This window comes from Tenrec ecaudatus, chromosome 4 (genome assembly GCF_050624435.1).
Source record: "Tenrec ecaudatus isolate mTenEca1 chromosome 4, mTenEca1.hap1, whole genome shotgun sequence".
NCBI classification, from domain to species: domain Eukaryota; kingdom Metazoa; phylum Chordata; class Mammalia; order Afrosoricida; family Tenrecidae; genus Tenrec; species Tenrec ecaudatus.
The window spans coordinates 3,680,097-3,705,671 of NC_134533.1; the positions used below are offsets into that span (position 1 = coordinate 3,680,097).

General features: G+C 56.9%; 1 protein-coding gene across 5 annotated transcripts in view; it reads left to right on the forward strand.

Annotated features, from left to right (window-relative positions):
* Positions 1-25,575, forward strand: part of SHANK2 (SH3 and multiple ankyrin repeat domains 2) — a 395,141-nt gene that overhangs the window by 69,216 nt on the left and 300,350 nt on the right. For 4 of the 5 annotated variants that reach the window (XM_075547968.1, XM_075547969.1, XM_075547970.1 and 1 more), the window contains one exon: positions 20,547-20,613. In XM_075547968.1, the coding sequence (XP_075404083.1) occupies positions 20,547-20,613 (67 nt within the window). Of the gene's footprint in view, positions 1-20,546; positions 20,614-21,070; positions 21,242-25,575 lie in introns of all 5 variants that reach the window. The other variant, XM_075547967.1, reaches the window with a different exon arrangement.

Here is a 25,575-nt window from a genome sequence, read left to right on the forward strand (position 1 = left end):
TCTGTTCAGTGGGAGGGTGGTGGTGGGAAGGGCTTCCCCGGGCCAGGAGCACAGGGTGAACGTGTCACCCTCGGAGGTGCCCGTGACTGGTGGAGCAGTGGATATGGGAGGTTGGCCACCAGGCCACATCATATAGAGGCCGAGTGTTCCTGAATGGAGAAGAATATGGTATCAGGATCAGAAGCTGACTTATTAACAACCTACGGTATGCAGATGACACACCCTTACTCGCTGTGTGAGTCCGGTGGACCAGAGAAACAAATACATAGACACTCATATGTGTAAGAAAGAGCTTTATATCCAAGAGTAATTGTGTATTAAGAAAACGTCCAAGCCCAGGCCAGATCAAGTCCATAAGTTTGATATTAGCCCATAGGTCCAAATACTAGTCTATAATTTCCTCTTCAGAAGCACACAACACATGCAATGACGCTGAATGCAGGAAGATCACAGGCCAATGGGTGGAAAGTCCTGTGGATCCAGTGGCAGTGGAAGCATCTCAGTGCTGGCATGGGTTTTCCAAGTGGCCCCTCCAGCTCCAGGGCTCTGGCTCAATCAGCCTGTTCCATGTGACTTGTCAGCAGAATGTCTCTCAGGGAGAAAAGCAGAGAGTGTGTCTGACCTCCAGTGAGCTATGTATCTTCATCTTGCCTCCAAATGAGGTCAGCCAGCAATGACCTGATTGACAGGCTAGACTCCATTCCCTTCGCAAGTTGATAGGAGATAATGTCACTGCCACACTTGCTGAAAATGAGGGCACTTGGAGCCTGTGTCAGTCTGGGTAGACTAGAGAAACAAAATCCATGGACACACATGTGCATAAGAAAGAGATTTATACACAAGAGGAATTTAACATTAAGAAAACATCCCAACCCAGTCCAGTCCAAGGCCATAAGTCTAATATGTCTGATACCAATTTATAAAGTCCTCTGCAGACTCACAAAACACATGCAATGAAGCCAATTGCAAGATGATCACAAGCCAGTGGGTAGAAAGTCTTTGGGTCCAGTGGCGTTGTAAGCATCTCAGCGCTGGCAGGGGTCTCTCTGCAGCTTCTCCGGCTTCAGAGGTCTGGTTGCATCCATGCGGCTTGTCCAGCTCAGGGCACTAGGGCAGTTCTATGTGTCTTCTGCAATGTCTCCCAGGAAGTGGCAGAGAGAGAGAGAGGTGTCTTCCATCTCCAAGGAGGAAGTACCAGATTTCCCAGAATTCTCAGGAGAAGGGCATGCCCACACAGAAGTCTCATTGGCTAGCTCCGGATTGACAGCCTAGACTCCACCCCTACACTCTGAGTCCTTAAATCAACACGAGGTTAGGTGGCTGGCACAGAGCCCTTGCTGGTGAAGAGTAAGCGTTGCAGCCTTCAGTGTGGATGAGCACTCGATGTAAAGAAGACCCACGTGCGCACGCCGACCCACCGTCGCTCGATGTGAAGAAGACCCGCGTGCACGCTGACCTACGTGCGCACGCCGACCCACCGTCGCTCGATGTGAAGAAGACCCGCGTGCACGCTGACCTACGTGCACACGCCGACCCACCGTCGCTCGATGTGAAGAAGACCCGCGTGCACGCTGACCTACGTGCACACGCCGACCCACCGTCGCTCGATGTGAAGAAGACCCGCGTGCACGCTGACCTACGTGCACACGCCGACCCACCGTCGCTCGATGTGAAGAAGACCCACGTGCGCACGCTGACCCACCGTCGGTGCTCCTGGAAGCAGCAGGCACACGGTCAAACCATGTGTTGCATTGGGAGGGTGCATACGTCTGCTGCACAAGACCCCTCAGGACGGGTAGCGTCTCCTGTTTCCTTCTGTGGTGCTCAGGATCGCTGTGGGTCGGACCCCATTCAAGGGATGGCCCCTCACGACAGCCACAGGTTCCTGGTGGTGCAGCAGGAAGTGACCACCCTGTGTCAGTACGACACACGTCCTTCAAGAGATGGTGTAAGATATGAAAATAACAAGCGTTTATAACTGATCAAGGGGCTCACAAGGAAGGGAGGATGGGGGAGGGAAGGGGATAAAGAGGAGCTGATACCAAGGGCTCAAGTAGAAAGAAAACGTTTTGAAAAGGATGATGGCAACATATGTACAAATGTGCTTGATACAATGGGTAGATGGATTGTTAAAAGAGCTGTAAGAGCCCCCAATAAAATGATTTATTATAAATAAATTATCACATCAAAAAAAGATGAAGAAGAAGAAGAGTTTCCGTTCCATGGTGGCCACTCGCATGCGATTTGAAAGACAACCAGCCCAAAGCGGTTCAGCCCACCTCAGGGAGCCCCCATGGGGTCATCTTTGAGGCCTGGAGACCTCTTGACTGCCCCGGGGCTTTGCTCTTCTGGGTACCCCCACCCGCCCTCCTCCCACACACAATGACCACAGTGTGGAGAGTGGAGCAGGCCTGTCTGACCCAGGACACTGGCCCAAGCTTTTAGAAAAACGCAGATGGTGGCTTTAGAGCCGGCTCAGCATCTTCACGACTGTCCGTGGCCTGCAGCCTGAGTCCATGCTGACGTGGTCTCCATCGTATCTGAGGAGGACCGGGCGGGGAGGGCTCTCATGGTTGTGGGTGGCCTTTCAAGATCAAGTTGCCAGGTTTTGCTTCTGAAGGGTGCTTGGGGAGACTGGCAACCCTGTGGGGCTGGGCTGTTCTGCCCCACAGGCTCACTGAATGCAGTCGACTAAATGGCAGGGGGTTGGGGTGATGGTTTGGTTCAAAGATGATTCCAAAGGGATATTGTTAAGTTCTCAGACTGTCCCTCCATTGAGTCGATGCTGACTCCTAGTGGCTTGACCAGACAGGGTAGAACTGCCCCTGTGGGTTTTTGAGAGTGTCGCTCTTTGTGGGAGTAGAAAGCCTCATCTGGTGGTTTTGACCCTGTGGACAGCCCACTATATAACCACCCTGCCACCAGTTCAAGTTCACGTTTTCTCTCAGGGCAGTCACATCAGGGGTCTCATACACATTTCTGAAATAATCTATAAACCTTGAATCCAAAAGATCCCACGAACCTACTTTAAGCCCTGGTGGCATGGTGGCTGGAGGACTCGGTCCCTAGCCAAAAGGTTGGCGGTTCAAACTTGCCAGGCTTTCCACAGAAGAAAGTCGAGGCCGTCTGCTCCCATGAAGACACAGAGCCTCAGAACCCAGGAGAGCACCTTTTCTCTAGCTGTAGCGGCCTTCACCAGAGCAGATGCATGGCTCCTGTCTTGCCAAGCCGCTGGGTTGGTTCAAACTGCCAACCTTGGGGAGAGGTGATGGAAAGGGGAAACTCTCAAAGAGGTGGACTGACCCTGTGGCTGTAGCATTGGGGAAGCGGGGCAGTGTTTCCTTCTGTTGTGTGTGTGTGTGCGCATGTGGTCCTTAGGGTCGGGTCCCTTCAGGGGCACCTGACACTACCATTTGGTGAGCAGCCAGGTGTTTCATGTCCACGCTACCAGGCTCCCAAGGCAAACACGGCCAACTCAGGAAGTGAACAGTCCACGCCACTCTTGGTGGAAATGACCCACGTGCTTCTCCAAGAAACGTCATCGCTATTGTCCTGGTGGCCCCAGTGAGCTAGTGAGCGGGCATCTCTCGCTCCACTTCTCAAGAGCCAGCTGTTGGCCACGTGTTTCCTCCTCTTCAAAGATACCCAAAGTGACTCCGGCTAGGAGAGAGGTGCCACCCCCCCTACCCCGTGCTGGGGCTTCAGGAGCATGGAGGTGGGGATGGGGGTGGGACCAGCTTCAAGAGGCTGTTTGCTCGGCTCACCTGTGATCACCTGGATTTTCTCAGGCTTGAACACAGAGGGTGTTTTTCATTCCTCTAGAAAAAGAGAAAGGAAAGTGCCTTTCATTTGGAAAAATGACCAGGGGCACTCAGAGGACCAGGTCTGTGGCTGCTTCTCTGGGGCTGATGTTGGCCTCAGTCCCCACTCAGGGTCCCCTGGTGAGATGGATGGATGCAGCGGCTGCGGCCATGGGAAGCTGGCTGGTACAGGCCAGGGCAGTGCTTCTTCCTGGCATCCCCAGTGGCTGTGAGTGGGAATTGGACCTTTTAGTAACAGCAATGCTGCACAGACTGCACGGCAATCATGGTCACTCACAGGGCTGCTGGGCGTGTCTGTTTGAGTCACCTTCTCATGAGTGACCCTGGGTACCACAGAAGGACCAGCAGTCCTGGCTGCACCTCGGAGACCCTCAGTCCACTTAAGCCCATGGTAGCAGCCAGGTGACCCTCTGGGGCCCCACCCCTCCAGCTCTGTTGCAGGGCAGCCAGGAGGGGAGAGAAATGGCTGGATACTGACCACACACTCATGGCCCAGGGTAGGGGCCGGCCTTGCCAAGCCAGGATGGACTGTACCCAGGAGCAGAGTGAATGGTGCGGGCTGTGAGAGGCAAGGGGCTGGGGCATCCCTAGTTGCCTCTGGAGCATGTGGTGGGCTTGCTTAATCCCCGCCCCACCCCCCACCCCCCAGCCTGGGACAGAATCCCAGCCCAAAAGCAAAGTGAAATTCACTGCCGTCAAGTGAATTCCAATCCAGAGACCCTATGAAGCAGGGTAGACCGGCCCCTGGGGGTTTCTGAGACTGTAACCCTTTACGGGAGTAGACAGACTCATCTTTCCTCCCTTGGAGCAGTGGTGGTTTTGAACCACTGACCTTGTGGTTACCAGCCCAGTGTGTAATGGCTACACCACCAGACACCTCGGCCTGGGGTTCAGGGATAAACAGACACCGTGCCTCCTCCTGGAACCCTGGTGGCATCGTGTAAGCTGGCTCCCCCCCCCCCCCCGCCCGTTGGAGGTTCAAGCCCACCAGCTGCTCCGTGGAGAGAAGGTTGAGGCTGTCTGCCCCCAAACAGATGTGCAGAAGCCCCGAGGGGGCAGTTCTTCTCCATCTCCCTGTAGCGGTTGGAGCTGGTTGGGTTTTAGCCAGCGCCTGCTCTCCATGGTAACAATGACTCTTTGGAAACAGGACCTGAGGTATCCACAGGAGCAGATAGGAGGGGTGCTGTGGCTAGGTTCTCTGTGGCTCTTGTGGATTTCCCCAGAGGCCAGTGTAGCACTTGACACTGAATCTCGAGTTCTGGTCCACCATACCACCAGCATCCCTCAAAGAGCCCGCGGTCCCGGATGAGTCTGAAAGCCTAGCACACCCTCAAGATGTTGCCTTCCTTTTGCTTGAAGCCCCTTGGGAACGGGGAGTTCATTGCCTTCACTTGGACCTCCCCCCACCCCAGCCCCCATCAATCCCCCCTCAGCCTGAATTCATCCGCCACACAGAAGGAGTCCATGCGCCCACCCGCGGGCTCAGACAGCTCTGGAGTGAGCCTGCCAGGGCAGTGAAGTGACCCCCTCCCTACCCCCACCCCCATCACCAGAGGGTTGGCAAATTCAGACCATTTAATTGTGAATTATTTTCCGACCCCGAGTTCAGAAACTTCATGAATATGTAAATGGAATTCTGAGTCTCAAGGAGGACTCTTATTTAGCTTCCCACTGGGGGGAGGGACACTGTTGATAAAATAGATACAAAGAGTCTTTTGTCTCCGGGTGTCTCTTGGGAACCTGTTTTCACTGCCGGGCTCTCCTTATGAAAAAAGAAGGGAAGAAACAGGAGAACACAAAGAGGTGAACATATTGCAAAGCAGTGACGAGCAGGGGTACACGCCCGCCCCAGGTCTCTCCCCACCACGGGAGGTTGCAGCGAGCCGACCCCACATCAGGTTTCCGCCTCCCTGCTGGATGCAGTTGCTCTTGCCAGCTGGACTCACAGACACCCGTGTACAGCAGACACCCCGCCGGTCCTGAGCCGTCCTCACCGTCCTTCCCGAGCTGGAGTCCATGGCCGCAGCCCCTGTGTCCGTCCGTCTCCTGGAGGCCTTCCTCTTTCCCACCGCCCCTCTGATTGACCAGCACGGTGTCCTTCTCCAGGGCCCGTCTCTCCTGACCACCTGCCCAAAGTACGCGTGACCGAGCCTCCCCATCGTTGGCCATATGTCTTCCAGGATTGACTTTTGTTCTTCAGGACGGACTTCCAATATTCATGGCCCAGGTCTGACTATAATTCATAAGCACCCGTTCCTCTTCCGTTTTCCTTACCGGGCATCCCACCCTCACTTGCACATGAGGGGGCTGAAGATGCCGCGGCTCCGGTCCGGCCCGATTCGTCCTCTAATTTGCGTCCTTGCTTTTCAACACTCTACAGAGGTGCCCGATGCAGCGTGTCCTTGGAAGAGTCCTAGCTGTTTCCATGGACACTGGCCGTGGATACGAGCAAGAGGAAATCCTGACAGCCTCCATCTCCCAGGATGTTATTCGGGGGCCCGGTTGTGGGGATTGGGGTTTCTTGGATGTTGAGTTGCAGACAACTGAGGGCTCCCAGTGGTGCCTCGGCTTGTGGAAACATTTCAGCTGGGACCCCACAATTCCTGGAGCTGCGTTTGGGGGTGCCACTTCCAGCTCAGCTTGGACTTCCTCCCACAGCACCATTGGTTCTTGCTCATAGGCAACCTCGTGACACGGTGGCATGCTGACAGGTTCTTAACCGGACAACTACGGTGTGGTCGTTCTATCTTCTTGGGGTGCTGTCTGCGTTGTTCAATGTTTGGGCCCCAGAATCACTCGGCATTACAACTCAAGGTTGGACGTTCTTCCGGGAGCTTTCCATCTAAGATACCCTGAGAGAGCTCTTGCTCTTTGATTTTCTGACGCCAGGTCTTCCCGCATTTCTTTATGATGTTGACTAGGTCTTCTCAAGCTGCTGTCTGGAACTTTCTATTCAGCTCTTGTTAGCGTTCTCTCCACTTGCTTTAGCAACTCTATGATTACAAGCAAGTTTCAGGGTCTCTTCTGACAGCTACCTTGATCTTTTCTTTCTGTCCTGGGTTTTCAGTGATCTCTTGCTTTGCGTCAGGTGTGATGCTCTCCAACGTCTGGTCCTCTGTCCTTAGCATTTCAAAACCCGCCCTTGAGATGACCTTGACACTCAGCTGGGACAGACCCAAGGTCCCATTTGGGCTCGTGTGGGCTTGTTTTCATGTCCTTGAACATCAACCTGAGCAATCGATGACATTGGTCCTCTGCTAACTCCTGAGAGGTTCCGTGGGGTGCAGAGCCTCTGTGCAGTCTTTCGAAGTCTTTGGGTGCCTTCCTACGTCGTTCCATATTTTGCGCACATTTGACCCCTGGACACTAGACGGAAGGCCTGCTGAGCTGTGGGAGGACAGCAAGGACCTCGTTCATGAAGACAGCCAAGAGTCGGAGAAGGAAGGAGCGCAGCGATGTCAGGGGAGACTGGGGCTTGCTCTGGAACACACACTGACTCAGCGCAGGGACGAAGTGATGGAGCCGAAGAGCCAAAGAGAGCGTTTCCGAGGGCAGCTTCGGAAGACCAAGGAAAGGGTGAGCGTGGCCTGTGCCGGCTGAGCCCGGAACGCCAGAAAGGGAGGATGTGCCACGTGCATCTCTAGCGGAAGAGCGGGAGAAAACCTGCTAGCCTCTGGTTACAACATGACAGGTTCTCTGGGCTGTTTCTCTTTTCTCAGGGGACACAACTCTCTCGCACCCAGCGGTCTTGGACTGACTGTACAGCCAGCAGACCACAGTATGACCACAGGCACTTATAGCCAAGGTATAGCCAGTCGCCCTCTGGCGCTGGAAGAACCAAACCTGACGGCCTGTGAAGATGTACTGTCCGCTCTCAGCCGTGTGGGGACTATTCCCAGGGGGTCCCCGGCACCCACCTGTGCCTCATCCACAAACCCTGAAAGGGTTTTCCTTCTTTGTGTGACCGTTTTATTGGCATGCCGTTCACATGTCATACAGTTCAATAGCTCGATCACACGAGAGGACTTGTTCAATCGATTGTAGACCATTGTCTTCATTCTTGTCCTCATCGCTGTTAGCTCCCCACTTCCCCCAACCTCCCCTGCTGGCCCCCCAGAAACCAGGAATCCAGCTGCGGTCTCTATAGAGTTACCTTTCTGGGTTTCATATGTGAAAACCATTTTTTAAAGTCCCAACAACAATAACAAAGTAAAACCTAAAAACCTCCATTGGAAAGCAAGCAGGAAATGTTTAAAGCTAGAAGAATTTAACTGCACCGTACAGGAGATCCCACGATAGGGTGCTAAATTTTAACCCACTGCATCTGCGACAACCCACCTTCCGATGCATATTCCGCATGAGAGGAAGGCTGTACACCTCCCCCTCCCCCCGGCGTCCAAGGTCAAGGGGTGCACCAGGGGCTTCACTCACGCGTCTCCTTTTTGTTTGTTTTGTTGTTGTTGTTTAGTGGGTTAAAGGGAGATCAAATAATAAGATATTGCATTTCGACCTCACTATGTCTGTTTGCCATAGCCGACTTTACAGTGCTCTCTGTCTGGTAACAGGGTTGTTCACACCCCTTAGCTATGATGGCAGGACATCCACCAGAAGTTTAATCCAGGTGTGGAACCTGCAAATGGACTTGGACCTTTTGCTGTCATCCATAGCCTTCTGTAAACCAGATGTTCACAATTTAAGCTCGCACACCATTCCCTATTTCAGATCGGAAATTTTATTATGACAATCCTTGGATCACACAGGCTGGTGTGCTTCTTCTATGTGGGCTGTGTTGACGCCTCACTTAGATAGCTGCTTATTAGAAGTCAAGCCTTTAAGGCCCCAGATGCTATCTTTTCTGATAGCCAAGCACCATCTGGTTTCTTCACCACGTGTTGCTATAGCGCCCATTTCTTCAGTGATCTCTTCATGAGAGCAAGCATCAAGCAGGCCATGTCATGAGACATGTTCTCTAGAATTAAGTGAAAGCCCAAAATCCATTCATGCATCTATGGCTCTATGCATCTATGTCTCTGGTTCACTTTAGAGCAGTGGTTCTCAACCTTCCATACGCCACGACCCTTTATTACCGTTCCTCCTGTTGTGGTGACCCCCCCAACCATAAAATTATTTTTGTTGCTACTTCATGAATGTAATGTTGCTACTGTGATGAATCGGGCACCCCCATGAAAGGGGCATTCAACCACCAAAGGGGTCGCAACCCACAAGTTGAGAACCGCTGCCTTAGAGACATCACTGTTGTTTTGTGTTAGAGAACATTATCCATCATCCCCCTGGGGCATCACTTCCACGGCCACCAGGTCAATACTGACTCATGACGACCCTACAGGGCAGGGTAGATCTGTCCCTGTGAGTCTCTGAGTGACAGGAGTTTCCTGACTTGCATGAAATGGCTATAAACTCAGAGTCAAGCAAACAGGGTATTGTGGGAATGTGCATCCCGCCAAGACACCCAGGCAATGGATCCGACATTTAAGCTCTGCTTTCTCAAAGATGACAGAGCCCTGGTGGCATAGTGGTTACACATTGGGCTGTTTTCCACAAGGTCAGAAGTTCAAAACCACCAGCTGCTCCTCAGGAGAAAGATGGGGCTTTCTGCTCCCATCAAGAGTCCCAGCCAAACGAGGAGCTGAACCCAAGGGCCCAAGTAGAAAGAAAATGTTGTGAGAACGATGATGGCAACAGATGTACAAATGTGCTTGACACGATGGATGGATGGATGGATGGATGGATGGATGGATGGATGGATGGATGGATGGATTGTGGTAAGAGCTATAGGAACCCCCAACACAATGATTTTAAAAGAGAGAGAGTTGCTGCCTCAGAAACCCACAGGGGTGTGCTGTGAGTTGGAATTGATCCGATGGCCGTGTGTTTGGTTTCTTGTGAAGAGGCAGGGACTGCGTCGTGATAAAGCATACCAGCATTCCTGCGGCTGCCCGGAGAGAATCAGGCGGAGAATCATGCTGGCTGGACTTCCTCCAAGACGGATTTTGTTCTTCTGAAGATTCAGGGACTGAGGCGGCCGCCTTCAGAAGCCGCATGTGGCCACCAGTGGCCACGGGTTGTGGTGAGAGCCGTGGGCCCGCCCTCTGGCTGGTGACCGCCGGCTGTAGAAGCAGGCTGTGTGTGTGCCCCTGGGTCCCTGGTCAGAAGAGCAGCCCTTGGAGAGGCAGCAGTGTGGGTGCCATTGAGCACATTCCGGTACATGGCGACTCTACATGACAGAGGCTCATTGTAACAGCCAGAAGTGGGCAAAAATGAGAGGCTCCCTTCTCCTGGAGCCGGCCCTCCTGTGAGCCAGACCAGAAGCAGGGAGGAGGGAAAGGGGGGCCAGCTTCGCTTTCAGGAGCGGGATGGGTGATGGCCTCCTGTGGAGAGTCTTCCTCTCTTTTTTTTTGTGGCCCCCCCACTTCCCCAAGCAGTATGCCCTCCTCCAGGGACTGGTCTCTCCCAACAACATGGCCGATATAGGTCAGGTGAGGTCTCCCCAGCCTCACTTCTAAGAATCATGGTGGGTGTACTTTCTCCAAGACGTGTCTTAGTCCAGGTTGACTAGAGAAACAAATTCAGGGAGATTCCTGTGTGTATAAGAAAGAGCTTTAGATCAGAGAGTAGTTGTATATTAAGAAAACACCCCAGCCCAGTCCAGATCAAGTCCATAAGTCCGATATTAGACCATTTGTTCAATACCAGTCTGTGAATTCCTCTTCAGACTCCCACAACACATGCAATGATGCCAAATGCAGGAAAGTCACAGGCTAGTGGGTGGAAAGTCTTGTGGATCCATCTCAGCACTGGTGCGGGTCTCCCTTTGGCCTCTCCAGCTCCAGGGCTCTGGCTCCATCAGTGTAGCTACATGTGGCTTGTCAGCAGGACTGTCTCGCAGGGAGAGGAGTGTGTATCTGGCCTCCAGTGAGCTATTTATCTCTGTCGTGCCTCCAAATGAGGTCATCCAGCTGCAGCCTGATTAACAGGTCAGACCCCACCCCTTCGCAGGTTGACAGGAGGTGACATCACTGCCATCACACGTTTTGTTCTGGCACGCACAAGATGTGCAGGACCCTCGGTCCATTCAGCTTCCTCACCCAGTTTTCACATATATAAACCAAGGAAATTCTGACTTCATGCCAGTGTGCCGGTTCTGGCTTATAGTGACCTTTTGGGGCAGATCAGAATTGCCCTCTCTGGGTCTCCGAGACTGTCAGCCTTGACTGGAGCAGATGGCCTCAGGGTGCTTATAAGCTGCTGCCCTTGCAGTGAACACAGAAGCTCCACGGAAGCTCCCAAACTGCGTTGGCCTTCTGCTCCCTTTACAGAAAGAAAGAAAGAAAAAGATGCCATGCCCCTCCCTGGCGATGTGATGGACCACGTCTGTATCGTAGCTCTTCATCCTGGGTACAGCACGGGCATCTGCTTTCACAGCCTCCCAGATGGTTCTAGTGCCCTCCCCTGAAGGGGGTGGTCTTGCCCACTTGGGGAAACTTCCTATTTAGCAGCCCAATGAAGAACGGACTGTCCCCACCAGGAGTCCCATCAATCTGGCTAATCCGGGTGAAGACGGCACCATGCGGGTCTCAAGAAGTGGGAGGGGCCCTGTGTGCAGGGAAACTGCCAGCCAAGCCCGCTGGACAGGGCTCCATCCCCGCATGGGACCAAGTGGGTTGGTCGGTTCTCCGTGGGCGACAGAAGGAAACACTGCCCGGCCCTGCGCCATCCCCCACTGGCTCTATGCCCGAGCCCATCGTGGAAGCTGCTGAGTCCACGCATCTTCTTGCGGGTCTTCCTCTGCTCCGCTGCCCCCACTCCCTCACGTGGCCATGCAGTCACCCTCATCCAGGACCAGGGCAGCCCCACATCCTCTCATCGGCCCCTCCCAGTGCTCCCAGTGAGGGCTGTCCACGGACACCTGCTCACGTCGAGGCCTGTGAGGTTCAGACGAGCTGAAGGCTAGAGCCCAGGCCGCTTCACTGCAGCTCTGCGGTATCCTACCGACCACACGTGGCAGGTCCCTCTCTCTCTCTCTCTATGCCCCTCTCCCTCATTTTAGCCTTGCTCACCATCTGAGGAACTTCAGGACACTGGCGAGGATGGCCCAGGACCGTGCAGTGTCCCATCCTGCTGGACACAGGGTCACTTTGAGTCGGACCCTCCCAGCAGCAAGAGAGCGGAGGCTCTCCGTGGAGAGAGCTCCTGGGTCTGTTCTCTGTCTGCTTACCTGGCCAGGTCTGGTTTTCCCTCAACATCTTCTGGTGTAGGTGACAGCCACAGGTGCAGAAACTCACCACTCAGAGTCTGGGGTCACCTTTGCACCTTCCTTGTACATCGGCACATTTCTTTTCCATTGGCTTTTTATTCCACCCAGAAGGCGTGATTCACGCAGGCTGGCAGCTTCTGACTGTTTCAACTGTCTGGCAACAAATTGTCCAGCAGCACAAGTTATATCTTGCCCGATATCACAATGTAGCAACCGCCTTATCTGCTGCCTTCTGGTGGTTTCCTTTCCAGGGCTCTAGCTTCCCGCTCCCTTAAGCTTCTCCTCCCCTCTTTAGGGTGCTGGCCTCTCGGCCCTTGTCCAGATGGTATCTTCTTACCCAATGGTCATTGGTGTGTTGATTTAAAAAGCAAAGCAGACAAGAGGCTGTCACCATTGAGCCAATCGTGACTTGCGATGACCCCTCCGAAGACCCCAGTAGAAGTGCTGGCATGGAGTTCTCCATGCCTGCTTTCCAGGAGCCCCTCTCCTTCAGCTGGGTCGGGAATCAGCAGGACACCAGCTCTAGGGAGAGGCTTCCCCTGTCTTCTGGCCCTGGGTCATGGAAGGCTGGACCCCTCCCTCTCCTCCTCTTCTTCCTTGCCCCCCTCCCCTTCTTTGGTCTTTCATTTGTGAAGTGTCACACCCACAAAGAAACGCATACTGCACATAGTTGCACTGTCCCTCACGCCAGAGCAGTGACAGGGTCCCAGCAAACTGCAGCCCCCTTATTTATACGCCCCCACCCCACCACCACTAGGCTCCCATGGATATCTCTTCGAATAGACCACTGGGGCGCATTGGGCGGGGGGAACTTGAGGGTTGGTGTTTCCATGTCCACGGCTGGCCGGTCACTGGGGGACAAGTTGCCTGTGCTGGTACATCAGGCTGCAAGATGTGGCCTCTTCTGTCAACCCTGAGTGGCAGGGCTCCCCATTTTCCTGGCGGCCAGGGCATACTTGGGGTGCTTGAGCTCATCTCCCGGGAAGTCACCCGCCAGGATTGGTGTCCTGTGTTTGACTTCCCTGTTGGTCTAGCGCACTGCCCGCCTGTCAGTGTGTCCACCTCCGGTGGCTCGTGTGCTGCTGTGCCGTTGGGAGCGATGTCTCCGTATTTCAGATGCCAGCAGGGTCACCCGCAGTGAACGAGCCTCAGGAGCTTCCCGATGGAAAACAGCGGGCAAAGAGGACTTCCCCACATCGGAGGAAGGAGCCGCTGAACAGCGCGGGCTCATGCGTCCTCGGACACAGAAGGCCTCCCTGTGCTTGAACTGTGGGCAGTGATGGTACCAGCGATGCCCCACAGGACACCTGATCTGTCTGGAGGAAGTACGGCCAGAGCGCTGCTTAGAGACCAGGAGGGCAAGACTTCTCATCTTATGTCCTTTGGACTAGCTGTCAAGAGAGGCCACGCCCCGGAGAAGAACTGCGTGCTCAGTACAGCAGAGGGGCAGCGAGAGAGGCAGGCCCTCCATGAGATGGGCGGACACCGTGGCAGCGTCCATGGCTTGGGCACAGGCACCACGGTGAGGGCGGCGCAGGCCTAGCTGGCATTGCCTTCTGTGGTGCATCCGGGCCGATGGCTCCTTACAACCAGAGCACGGGCCAGCTGGCCTAGTGGTTGGGAGATGGACTGCCCAGATTCAGTGTCCAGTTGGGGATTCTTTCAAGGAGGGCGGGGGCTCCGTGGGTTCAGTGCCTGGCTTCCAGCTGCAGGGTGGTTGGTTTGAACCCAACATCTGTTCCTGAGCAGGAAGATGAGGCTGCTGTCCTGCTGGACAGCCCGGGAACCCCAGGAAGCAGTTCCGCTCTGCCTTTTTGGGCTGCGGTGAGTCGGCATCAGCTCCGTGACAGTGGGTTTGGGGTTGGTGTGATCTTGAAGCCACCTTCACGTGTCACAGCATCTCCTGACTCTTAGCTGCACAGGCTCGGAAGTCGGGTTCCATCCCCGAATCGCCGTGACCTTTGGGAATCTCACTGGCTGCCAGGTCAGATAGGGAAGGTCCCCCCACAGACCACGACACCCCTGAGTGTATCCATGCCACGCTGACGATACAAGGCTGTCGGGAAGTGTGGTGGGCAGATGGATGTCGCTGCTGCCATGTGCAGCCCCCCACCCGTGCCCCCGTCCAGAGGGGTGTGTGTTGTCTTCTCCACGATGAGACTCTGCCGTGCAACTTGCTTCAGGCAACAGAACATGCAGGGAGTGGTGTTAGTTGAGCCCCACAGCCAATCCCCAGAGTCCTTCGCGGCCTTGTCCTCTGCCTTCTTGAATTGCTGCCCAAGGCCACACTGGTTTAGTCCAGTACAGACCAGGGCCTCCAGGGAGAGCCCAGATACACCCCAGCCAACAGCCCGAGCCAGAGAAGGTGGCCATCTTGGATCTCCCATGTCCAGCAGTTCTTGGAATCACGGACCACCACACTTGGGGTGACTTATAATGCAGCAGTCCCCTTCCTCCACGCAGCAGTGGCTACCCCCCCCCCATGACCCCTGGCCTCTGGCGTTGTCTCCGTCAGGCTAAGTTTGGTCAGGTGGGCTTGGATCCAGCCTGACTAACATCTCCAGGGAGGGGGGCTTGCTGGCCCCCCTGCATCCTGTTAGTCTGGTGGCTTCCACAGAATGCCGCTGTCAGGAGGTGGGCAGCACAGCAAACCACTGCAGGTCCCAGACCCTCCTCCCAATCTTGGTTCTTCCGTTTGAGCCCCTCGATGCGGCCCGGTGTCCACTCCTCTTGCAAAGTGCCTTCCTCTTCGTCACTGCCCCGTGGATTTCTGGGGAGCCTCGGTGGTGTCGTGGTTATGCGTTGGGCTGCGATCTTCAAGGTCTGCAGTTCAAAATCACCAGTTGCTCCACGGGAGAAAGACAGGGCTTTCTAGTCCCATAAACAGTGACAGGCTCAGAAACGCACAGGGCAGTTCCACCCCATCCTAGAAGGTCCCTGTGCGTCAGCGTCGACACGATCAGTGAATTTTTTTGTGGTGGTTTTGGTGGTTTGGGGAGACTGTTAACTCTTTAGGAGAACAGAAAGCCTCCCATTTCTTCCTCTGAGCGGCTGGTGGTTTGGAACTGCCGACCTGGTAGTTAGCAGCCTAAAGCGTAAGCACACGCCACCAGGTGGCTGTGAGTGGCACTGGCCTTGGTGGCAGGGAGATCACGTTCTCCTGGACTCCTGGAGTCGGCCCTGACTCCCAGTTGGTTCTGGCTCGTGGCGTGCCCACGTGTGTTGGAGAACTCGGTGGCGGGAGGGGGCAATTCCACGCTGCCAATTCCACCAGGCTTTTCTCCTAAGGTGCCCCAGGGTGTCTTTGAACCTTCCACATGGCATTAGAAACCCATGGCTGCCATTTCTACCCCTAGGACTCTGACTGGAAGAAGAGCAGGGCAGGGGTGGGGGGTGGGGATGAAGGGTATGTTTCTCTGAGCCAGTGTGTGGAACACTGGAAACGGGGTGGCTGTCCGTCTGTCCCAAGCCTAAACCTAAGGCCTTAACCACAGCACAGCCAAGTGGAGGCTGCTTCCACCCCAGGGTCCCCCTTCACCCCTCGGACACGGGGCCTGCTGGGACCTCACTGTACCACACCTCAGATGTCACAGGCTGTTGCTGCCCAAGCGTCCTTGTTGGGGGCTCCTTCCCTGAATGTTGGGCTACTGCCTTCACCTTGGGGTGCCAGGCACAGGCCCACCCATCAGGCAGCCTCCAACTGCACAGTCCCAGCCAAAGCAGCTAGAAGACTCCCTCATGGGGGCGACCGGGGCCCATACAGGACGAGGGCTTCTGCTGGCTCCCCTTGGGCTAGTGTGGAGTTTCTACACAGTCCATGGGGACAGCTGTGGGTGACACAGCACTGTCACAGGCTCGTGGTTCCTCTCTGGGGCTCTGCAGAGCCCTGCCTTCCTCCCACCAGGCTTGGAGGATTAGACAAAGCCCAAACCAAACCCGCTGCCACCGCATCCACCCCCCGCCACTGCATCCACCCCCTTCACCCCCATGACCGTGCAGGACAGGGAAGCATCCCCTGTGAGTTTCAGAGATGGTAACTGTTGATGGGAGTAGACAGCTTGGAGGAGAGTCAGGCCTGTGGGTGCAAGCCACCCCGCACTCTGAAGCAGGTGACGCTGTCCCTGCGAAGACAACAGAAGATGGGGTGCCCCCCTCCCCAGTTCCCCCGCTGCCTTTGCTAGGAGCCGTTTTCCATTCACAGGAAGGAGGAGTCTATAAATAGTGTCTTGGCAGAGAGGGTGCTGCGCCGGGTGGGGGAGTGGGTGTCCTCCTGGCTGCAGATCCTGGAGGGGACGGCGGGAGAAGGTGCGTCCAGGGAGGAGATGCCCTACTCCTGCCCAAGGAGTTCACTAACAGTGCCTGCCAGGCAGGGTGCCATGCCATCTCCGTGGGGCCAGGCAGCTCAGAGGGCAGCACAGAGCAGGCAGCCCAGGCTCTGGCATCCTCCCTCACCAGGGCTGAGCAGGAAGGCAGGGTTTGAACTCAGGGCTGAGCTGAGTGACCGGTGAGGCAGGGTGTGGATGAGTCTTCCTGCACGTGTGCTTCCACGCACACTCTGGGCAGGGCTTCCAAAGAAGTTCTGGCGAGTGCTGCCCAGTGGTCTGTGGTGGAGTGTCATGCAGTGTTGGGTCAGTGCCCAGCAGATGCACAGCCAGGCAAGTGTTTGTGGTTGGTGGGTGGAAGGGTGGGTGGGTGGATAAGGGGGCAGAAGACTGGATGAGTGGACAGAGAAAAATGGGTGAAGGATCATTTGGTGAGTAATAGGCAGGTAGATGGATGGATGGATGAATGGGTAGATGGAGAATTGGATGAATGGATGGATGGGTAGATAAATGGGTGGGCAGAGAGGTGTATGGGTAGATGGATGATTAGGTGAGTGAGTGAGTGGGTAGGGAGATGCATGGCTGGGTGGGTAGATGGATGGATGGATGGGTGAGTAGGCGGGTTGGGAGATGCATGGGTGGGTGGGTGAGTGGTCGTTTGGCTGAGTGGGTGGGCAGGTAAAAGGATCGATGAGTGGGAGGATGGAGAATGGACAGGTAGGTGGGTGGATGAATGAGAGAGTGACTGAGTGGGTGTGTGAGCAAATAGATAGGTTGATGGTTGGTTCGTGGTCGGATGGGTAGGAGTGTAGGTGAGTAGATAGTTGAGTAGATGGAAGCATGGATGGGTAGGTGAGTAGATGGGTGACCTTGGGAAGCTCCAGGGGGCTTTGTGTCAGCCCTGTCTCATGGTGATGGGCAGGACTGCCAGTCTTGGTTAGCAGTGCAGCGCTTAACTCACTGCGCCATCAGTTCTCATCGGATGCCATCTCTCTCGCCCCTCTGGGCCAGCATCAGTGTTGTGTTCAAGTGCTGTCCGCATAGGCCCAGCGTGGCCTCTGACGTTGTGGCTGGACGGCCAAGCCTGGCCCTGCCATTCTACACCCACAGGACGATCAGCAGAGGAGGTCATGTGGCCTCTGCGTGCACGTGTGCATGTGCGTTCGTGCGTGCGTGTGTGTGTGTGTGTGTGTGTGTGTACTGGCCACCTGGAGCCCTGCCTCTGACCCTGCTCTGTTTGGGGGGGCAGCCATGCAATGAGTGACCATGGAGGTGGACGCACCAGACTCCCTATTGCCACGAGGCAGTGGCCACACCCACATCCATCCTTCCCCACCAACTCTGACTGAAGGACTAGTTTTATTTGTTATGTACAAAAACCAGCCATGCACTAGCTAGCCCAGCTTGGCAGCGAGATCTTTGGTCTTGGACTTTTCCAGCTTGGCGATCCGGGCCACTGACTTGGGGCCCAGCACGTTGTCACCCCAGTGGCAGTGGATCCCATCAAACCTGTCATTCTAGTTGGTCCTGATGGCTTCCACCAGCTTAGCTGTCTTCCGAGTTCACCTGTGTGAAGGCGGCGATGGTGCAGGTCTTCCTGTGCACCAGGTGCCCCAGTCGGGTCTTGCCCTGGATGATGCAGTAGGGGACCCCCATTTACAGCACAGGGCCAGCAGGAAGACCACCAGCTCTGTGGGGTCCATGTCGTGTGTGATCACCACCAGCTGAGCCTCCTTGTTCTCCACCACAGTGGTGACGGTGTTGACCCGCTCGCAGAACAGGCGGCCTCTCGGTGGGGACGTCCCTTGTGCCAGCGGCTTCTTCTCGGCCCGGGCCAGCAGCTGCTGCTGCTTCTCCTGTTTGTCTCCGGCCAGTACTTGTAGGCCAGCTGCAGAAGCTGCGTGGCTGTCTGCACATCCTTACAGCCAGGAGTGGGGGTGGGGTGGGGGACGGCCCAAGCCCTCTCTTAGTGACACACATGCCCTATTTGCATGGTTTTGTGGTTGTGAGGTGCCATCGAGTCGGTTCTGACCCATAGCGACCGTATGCGCAACAGAAGGAAACCCTGCTCCGTGCTGCGCCGCCCTCACCATCGCCCCTGTGCCTGAGCCCATGGCTGCAGCCAGTGTCGAGGCCCCTCCACTTTACCAAGCACGATGTCCTTCTCCAGGGACTGGTCTCTCCTGACAACACGTCCAAAGTGTGTGAAATGAAATCTTACCATCCTTGCTTCTAAGGAGCACCCTGGCCATACTCCGCCCAAGATCACAGGTCTGTCCTTCCAGCAGGCCACGGTACTTTCAGTGTTCTCCGCCAGCACCGGCCACCATTCGCATGCTCTGCGTATTGCGCAGTCCCACGCAGCCAATTGGTGGGAGTTACAGAGACATGGGTAGAAGCGGTCTTAAGCCGTTTCCCTCCACCACAGTCTGCCGCCCGAGGGTTCTGGGCTTCACTGGGAATCCTGGGAGCCGGCAGGAGGCATCTGGGCCAACAGCAGCCTCCCGAGGCCACTCCCAGAGGCAGCTCCCAGCCCCTCTGTGTCTGCACCACACGCTGTCCTCCTGTGGCTGCCTCCTGGCTGGATGTGCAAGGATAGGACCTGGGGGCCCAGCTCTATGCTGGGTGCACAGGTGTTAGCAGCTGAGTGAACGCCCGGCTGTGTTTGTGGGTCACGCATGTTGGCTCTCAGCCCAGGTTCCCGATTGATCCAGGCACCATAAGCCCTGCCCCAGTGGGTTCCTGTCTCCCGGTGGGGCCGTCCCAGAACCCGGGCTTCACTGGCTTGGCTGCTGGGATTCATGCGACTTTTCCACTTGTATTCAGCAACTTAAAGGGCCCAAGTTCAAGTCAGGAACTCTGGTGGCTCCGTGGTTAAGCACTCAGCGGCTAACGGCTAACGGAAAGGTCAGGGGTCCCAGCCTCGCCCTCGCTGCTGCCATGGGTTTCCTAAGGTCCTAAAGCCTGCAGATCTGTACGAGAGCAGACAGCCTCATTTTTCTCCCTCTGAATGACCACTGGGTTCGAACCAGCGACATTTCTGTTAGCATTTGCACCCCCACCACTCCCCAACCACCACCAGGGCTTCTCCCTGTAAAGCAGGGATGGGGGAGCCTTTCCTTCTGCCAAGGACCATTGGATATATGTCACATGTCACAAACACAGCCCTAAGGGGCCCAGGTGGCATGGTGGTTACCTGCTTCATTGCTGGCTGTAAGGCCAGAAGTTCCAGGCCATCCGTTGCTCCTTGGGAGACAGACACGGCTCTCTACCCCCGTAAAGAGTGACCATCTCAGAAACCCACCAGGGCAAGTTCGACCCTGCCCAGTGGGGTCGCTGTGGGTCGCCATCCGCTCGATGGCAGGGATTTGGTTTAGGTTTGTGGTGATGGCTGGAGACCCTGCTCTTTGCAGAGGCCGGTGATATTAACTACCTGGTGCGGATCATTTCGCTGCCATGACACTGCCCCGTGGGGCTGGGAGGAGTGAACACCTGGGAGACACAGCCGGGACAACAGCTGGTGTGGGCTTGGATCCTGTCCTCCTGGTGGGGCTCTGGGCCATAAGAGTGGTGTCCACCATGAGGACAACAGCCCTGGGGGCCCTCCCTGTGGGCAGTACTGCTCTGTCCTATGGGGTCACAGGATGTTAGGACCGGCTCAGTGGCTGTGGGTGTTTCAGAGGGGAGCTGGGTCTTGGACAAAGTGGGAAGATGCGGCCTCAGGTGGGGGTTCGGGCTGGTAGATGCCACTGCCATCTTCTGGATGTACGCACCCCTTCAAGGGCATCAATAAGCCCTGCGGGTGCCGGGTAAGTCAGCTGCATCTCAGAGTGACCGTGTGGACAGAGTAGACCCGCCCCTGTGGGTGTCTGCGGCGGTATTCTCTTTGCAGGAGCTGAAGCCTCATCCACCTCCCTCGGAGCAGTGGGTGGTTTCAAACTACTGACCTTGTGCTGGGCAGCCCGATGTGCATCCCACGGGGGCTCCCCTCCAATGACGCCAACATCGACACCAGCGCACAGTGGTGCCAAACTGAGCCCATGGCCACCATCTCCACGGACGCAGAGCCCCCGGCCTTCCTGGCTCAGCCCTGCAGGAGGCCACACACTGTCCCCTGTTTCCTTGCAGGTGGCGATAATCGCAGGCAACTTTGAGCTGGCAGAATACATCAAGAACCACAGAGAGACGGATGTCGGTAAGCGGGCTGAGGGCGCACGGGGCCGGACACTGCGGGGGGCGGGTAGGGGTGCGGGGTTGAAGCCTGGGCTCTGAGGCCCCATTTAGCAAAATCTAAATGGACAAAATAGTTCCAGGATCTTCTGTGGCTCCTGTTTAAGTTTTCTCACCGAGGCCTGGGGTGGGCTGCAGGCTACAAGTCACACGGAAGGGGGGCCAGGAGTGTGTGTGTGGGGGGGGGAGGGTGTCCCAGGAGATAAGCAAAGTATTCCAGCTCCACTGTTTTCTCACTATATCTGATGACCCTGCACCCCACCTGCCTCACTCACAGCCTTGCTGGAAAGTGCTGTATTGGAGGCACTTCTGTACCCAAGAGCACCCTCACACACACCCTCAGGGATTCGGCCCCAGTGGTGCCGCCCGCCCCTTCAACCCCCCACTCCCAGCCAGGCACTGACCACCCTCCACCCTTCCAGTTCCCCTCGTGCCAACCAGGAGGCCGGTGTCCGGGCCTTCCCCTCTCTCCTGCCTGCCCGCCAGGGGCTGGGCGCAGGCCCGAGTCTCCGAGGAGCCCCTTGGCCTGTGCCCTCCACCCCCCGGCCTGCACAGGACCTGCAGCGGGGAGCAACTCCTCGGGACCTGCAGCGGTGAGCTTTCTAAGATGCTGGTCTAGCGCGCACGCCCAGGGGCGCCCGGGTGGGGCCTGAGATGTCGCGGATGCATCCGCCGCCTGTGGCCGTGCGCGCCCCACCCCCAGTGTGGTGCCCGGGACTGAATGCTGCATTTGCATCGTTGTGTCTGGTCCCCACGCCGCCCTGAGAGGCACCCCCACCCCCCAATGCAGAGCCCCGCTTCGCTGGCATCGGGAGCGCCATGCCCTATGCTGACATCCGGTCCTGGGATGTCCAGCCGATGCCACGCCCCTGCTGCCTCGCGCCCCTCCCTCCTGGGAGCCAGGGCCAATCGCTGCGCCGCTGGGAGACCCCCCGGGCTTCCCACGAGCCTTGGGGTCTGTAATGGTGTCTCCAACACAGGGCACTGGGGACTAAAGTATCTGAGTGACCTGGACTGGCAGGAGCTCCTGGCCCTCGAAGTGGGTGTGCAGCCCCTGCAAGAAGGCCTGTGCAGGAGAGCGCCACCCCCATCCTTGCCCCCACAGCTGGCCAGAGACCCCCGCCCTCAGGCGCTCTTTAGGCCTGGCTGGTCCCTGGAAGCATCCAGGCTGGGGACGGTGGTGTCTGGTCTGTTTCCCCACCGGCCAGGCTGCATCCGGCTGCAAAGAGAGCGCTCCTTTCCTGTTCTCAGAGCAGCACGGTGGCCGAGGGCAGGCACTGGTCTCCCTGCTGTCCTTTCAGCAGCACCTCACAATGTCAGGGAAGGCTTCGGCCTGCCCCCAGGCTGCCCCCAGCCTCGTGGGTGGTGGGCAGAGGTAGAACCCCGAGGCCAGCTTGACCTCGGCTACTGTTGGTCTTTTACCCTCAGGCTAAAAATCAAGCAAACAGTGGGGGTGGTCAGGGCGGGCGGGGCGAGGTGCAATCTCCACTTGATGATTCTCAGCTCCGGCGCTCCGGGAAGCCACCACCACCAGCACCGCCCGCGGCCCTGTGTGTGCGGAGAGTGGTCTGTGTCCCGGGGGGATGGCGGCACAGTCTGTGGCCTTGGGGCCAGTGTGGTTGCGACTTTCAGTTGTGAACGGGGTGAAGCGTGATGGAGCAGGTCACCAGTGTGCACTCCACAGTCCCTCCACATCGACGGTCACGGGCCGTGAAGCCTGGGCTTTCTGTCCACCATGGGGTGTGGGCGCCAGCTTGGATTCAGGTTCTAAACGCCGTCGGTATCAGATACTGGGCTGGGCGCACGTGGAAGAATCCTGCCTCGCCTCTCAGGATCCCGGGCCTCTGGGAGGTGATGGGGTGGGGGTGGGGGGTGAAGTTTTCCTCTATCTCGCGGCTTCAGATTTTGGGATCCAACAGAGTAGAATCACCCCACCCACTCCTCCAACCCCAACCCAAGCCCACTACCATCGAAGTCACTTCTGACTCCTTGTGAGTCTGTGGGAGATAAGCTGCTCCTTAGGGTTTGCCAGACTCCCCATCTTTATGGAGCAGACAGCCTCGACTTTTGCCAGTGGCGCAGCTGGTGGGTTCTGAGTGGCCAGCCTAGCGTAACCTGCGGCTCCACCAGACTCCCAAGCTAAACTCACTGCCATTGAGTCCACTCTGACTCATGGTGGCCCTTATAGGACAGGGTGGAACGGGCCCTGTGAGTCTCTGAGACTCTCCATGAGAAAGCCTCCTCTTTCTTCTGAGGAGCGTTGGTGGGTTCCGAACTGTTGACCTCTCAGCTAGCAGCCCAGCGTAACCCCCCTGCTCCATGAGGGCTCCCAGATTGCAAACAAGCAGGAGGAGATTTGGACCCTTCAGACAGCCTGGGAGGACGTGAAGCACTGAGCTACCGAGCAAGCCCCTTTCAAGCTGCCCGGACCCCAGCTCCTGAGTGAGGGGTCTTTTGTTCCTCACACACAGACGTAGAGTGAGGAACCAGCCCCCTGGAAGGTGGTTTTGGGGGTCGGCATGGGGAGGGCTCCTCCAGCTCTGTAGGCCCCTGGAAGCTCCCCACGCCAGCTCTGTAGCCCCCTGGGAGCTCACCACCACCACCACCACCCCAGCGGTGCAAGCCTGCGTCTCTTTAAAAGCCAGGAACATCCTTGCCTGGAAAATTGCACCCACAGTCCGGGAGGCTCCAGAGTTGTGCCTGATCGGTGCTGCGGTTGGCTCTCTTGGTAACCCCCTTCCTCTTTAAAAACAACACAACCAAACACCCAGGGCCACTGGGTGATTTTATTTGCCAACACGGAGAAAGTGGCCTCTGAGAAGCGCCCATAAACACCAAAGTTAATCCCGGCTGCACCTGGCCAGCTGCCGCTGCCCCGTGGCTTGAGCCGGGTGGGGGTGGGGTAGGGGGTGGACACAGCGGGATTCAGAGGCTTGTCTGTCACCGAACGCCCACGATGGCCGCTCTAGGACCCAGGTCCCCCCGAGCCGGGCTGTTGGGGCTCCTGAGAGCGGAGCGCTGAGAGCAGGCAGCCGTTCAGCATGTCGCAGGCCAGCGGCAGTGAGGCGCGGGCCAGGGCTCACCGCTGGCTGGCATTCTCTGTGATTTGTATCTCTGCCCGGTTCCGTGGGGAGCGGCCCGGTCCGGAGGACTCAATGCTATGGGGTGTTCTTCTTCAGCCGAACAAGGTTTGTCATCTGCGCTGCCTCGCCCAGCCCCCGCCCCACCCCCTCCTCCCCACCACCGCCACAGCCCAGCCGGGGCCAGAGGAGCAGGCGGGCACCTTCTGTTTTTGGAAAATGGAGCACGTTTTGCTGCTGAGCGTGCATTCGGAGCGTCTGAGGAGCGGGCGAAGGAGGACTTGGCTGGTTGCTAGGCGGCGGGAATGCCCTCCTGTATAATTATGCTCTGGGTATGGATAGCTTGCAGGCGTGGGAAGGGAGGGATCGAGACCCTTTTTTTTTCATGTAATTGTGTGTGTGCACATGCGCTTGTGCGCGTGCACGTAAAATCTGTGCTGCTGCTGCTGGATGACTCCTTAGAGATCTGCCTGTTTGGAGAGGCGCTGCCCGCTGCTATGGCATCAGGGAGACCTTTGGTTGATTCGGTGGGGGCTGGGTGCTTAGCACTGACATGAAAGTGGAGGACTCCATGGAATTCAGGGCCCGGGATTAAGTCCACCAGGGTCCTTTGTGCTTCCAGGGGAGCCAGCCGGCCCCCTGATTCCTCTTTAGTCCATGTAGTGTGCTGACTGGCTGGGGGCTCCCCCTTTGACTGCTACTGCTTAAGGGTTTGAACAGTGAGCTTCACCAGGAGCCCCAGCTGTGGTGGGTGCCCAGGGTAAGGCCAGGGAGGCTACGGGGTACAGGTGGGGGGCACAGGGCACATCTGGGACTCTGAATCTGAAGCCGTCTCGCTTCTGTTTTCAGGGTTAGGGGAGACCAGGTCAGGGTGTGCGGAGCTGTGTCCGTTGGGGTTTCTGGGGGGGGTGCAGGTGTGCACAGGCTGTGCGCTAGACTGGCTGTGCCATCTGATGTTGGGGTCTGATCATTCCTTCTCGTGTCTGTGTCTGCGGAGGGGTGCCGAGCCCAGCGTGGTCCTGCCCTCCCGCTTGCTCCGTCCCTCCTCTCTGGCTCCATCGAGATGTTTGGCTGTGTTTTCTGAAGCTCAGAGGCAGGGTCGGCTCTGCGTGAGAGAAGAGGGCATCTGAAGAAGCCCCCAAGCTGTCAGGGCATTGGGCTGGGAGGGAACCTGCTCAGGGCACATGCTAGAGTGGAGAGGGGCCTGCAGGGACAATGACACTGGCGGCCCCATCCAGTGTGGGTGCTCTGTCTGCCACGGGGTCTGCCCCCAGCCCTCCCCCCACCCCCAGCAGCCCCCTCACTGGCACCATTTGCCCCACAGCCCACTGCCCCCTTCTCCAGGCACTCTGGAAAGGCCTGGCTGGCAATGCTTCACACAAAGTGGACACATAATCTTGGGCAGCATGCCCCCCCAAGTTAGGCCTCCCACTCGCTTCCACGACAGCCCCCCAGACTCAGCCCTTTCTGGGCCACTCTTGGGAAGACCCCGTCTCACCCCTGCGAGGTACCTTGGACCCTCAGACAGACATTCTCTGATTGCAAGGATCCTCCTCTTGTCTCAGAAGAGCAGGCGCAGCGGCATGAGCAAGTGCAGCCTGCCTGCCAGCGGAGAGGGCAGAGAGCTTGGAAGACACTGGGTGCCGAGGGAGAAAGGCCAGGGGATCGGTCTACTTGGAAAAAGAGCGGCCTCCCTGGACCCCCAGGGCCCGTTCCGTTAGGTCACACCTGAGGGTGCCAGGAGTCAGAGTCGACTCCACAGAGACAGGGGTCATGCTGATTCTGAGTTTCACAGCCACATCGGACCCGCGGCCCTTGATGACAGGGACCAGGGGCACAGCCCCCCC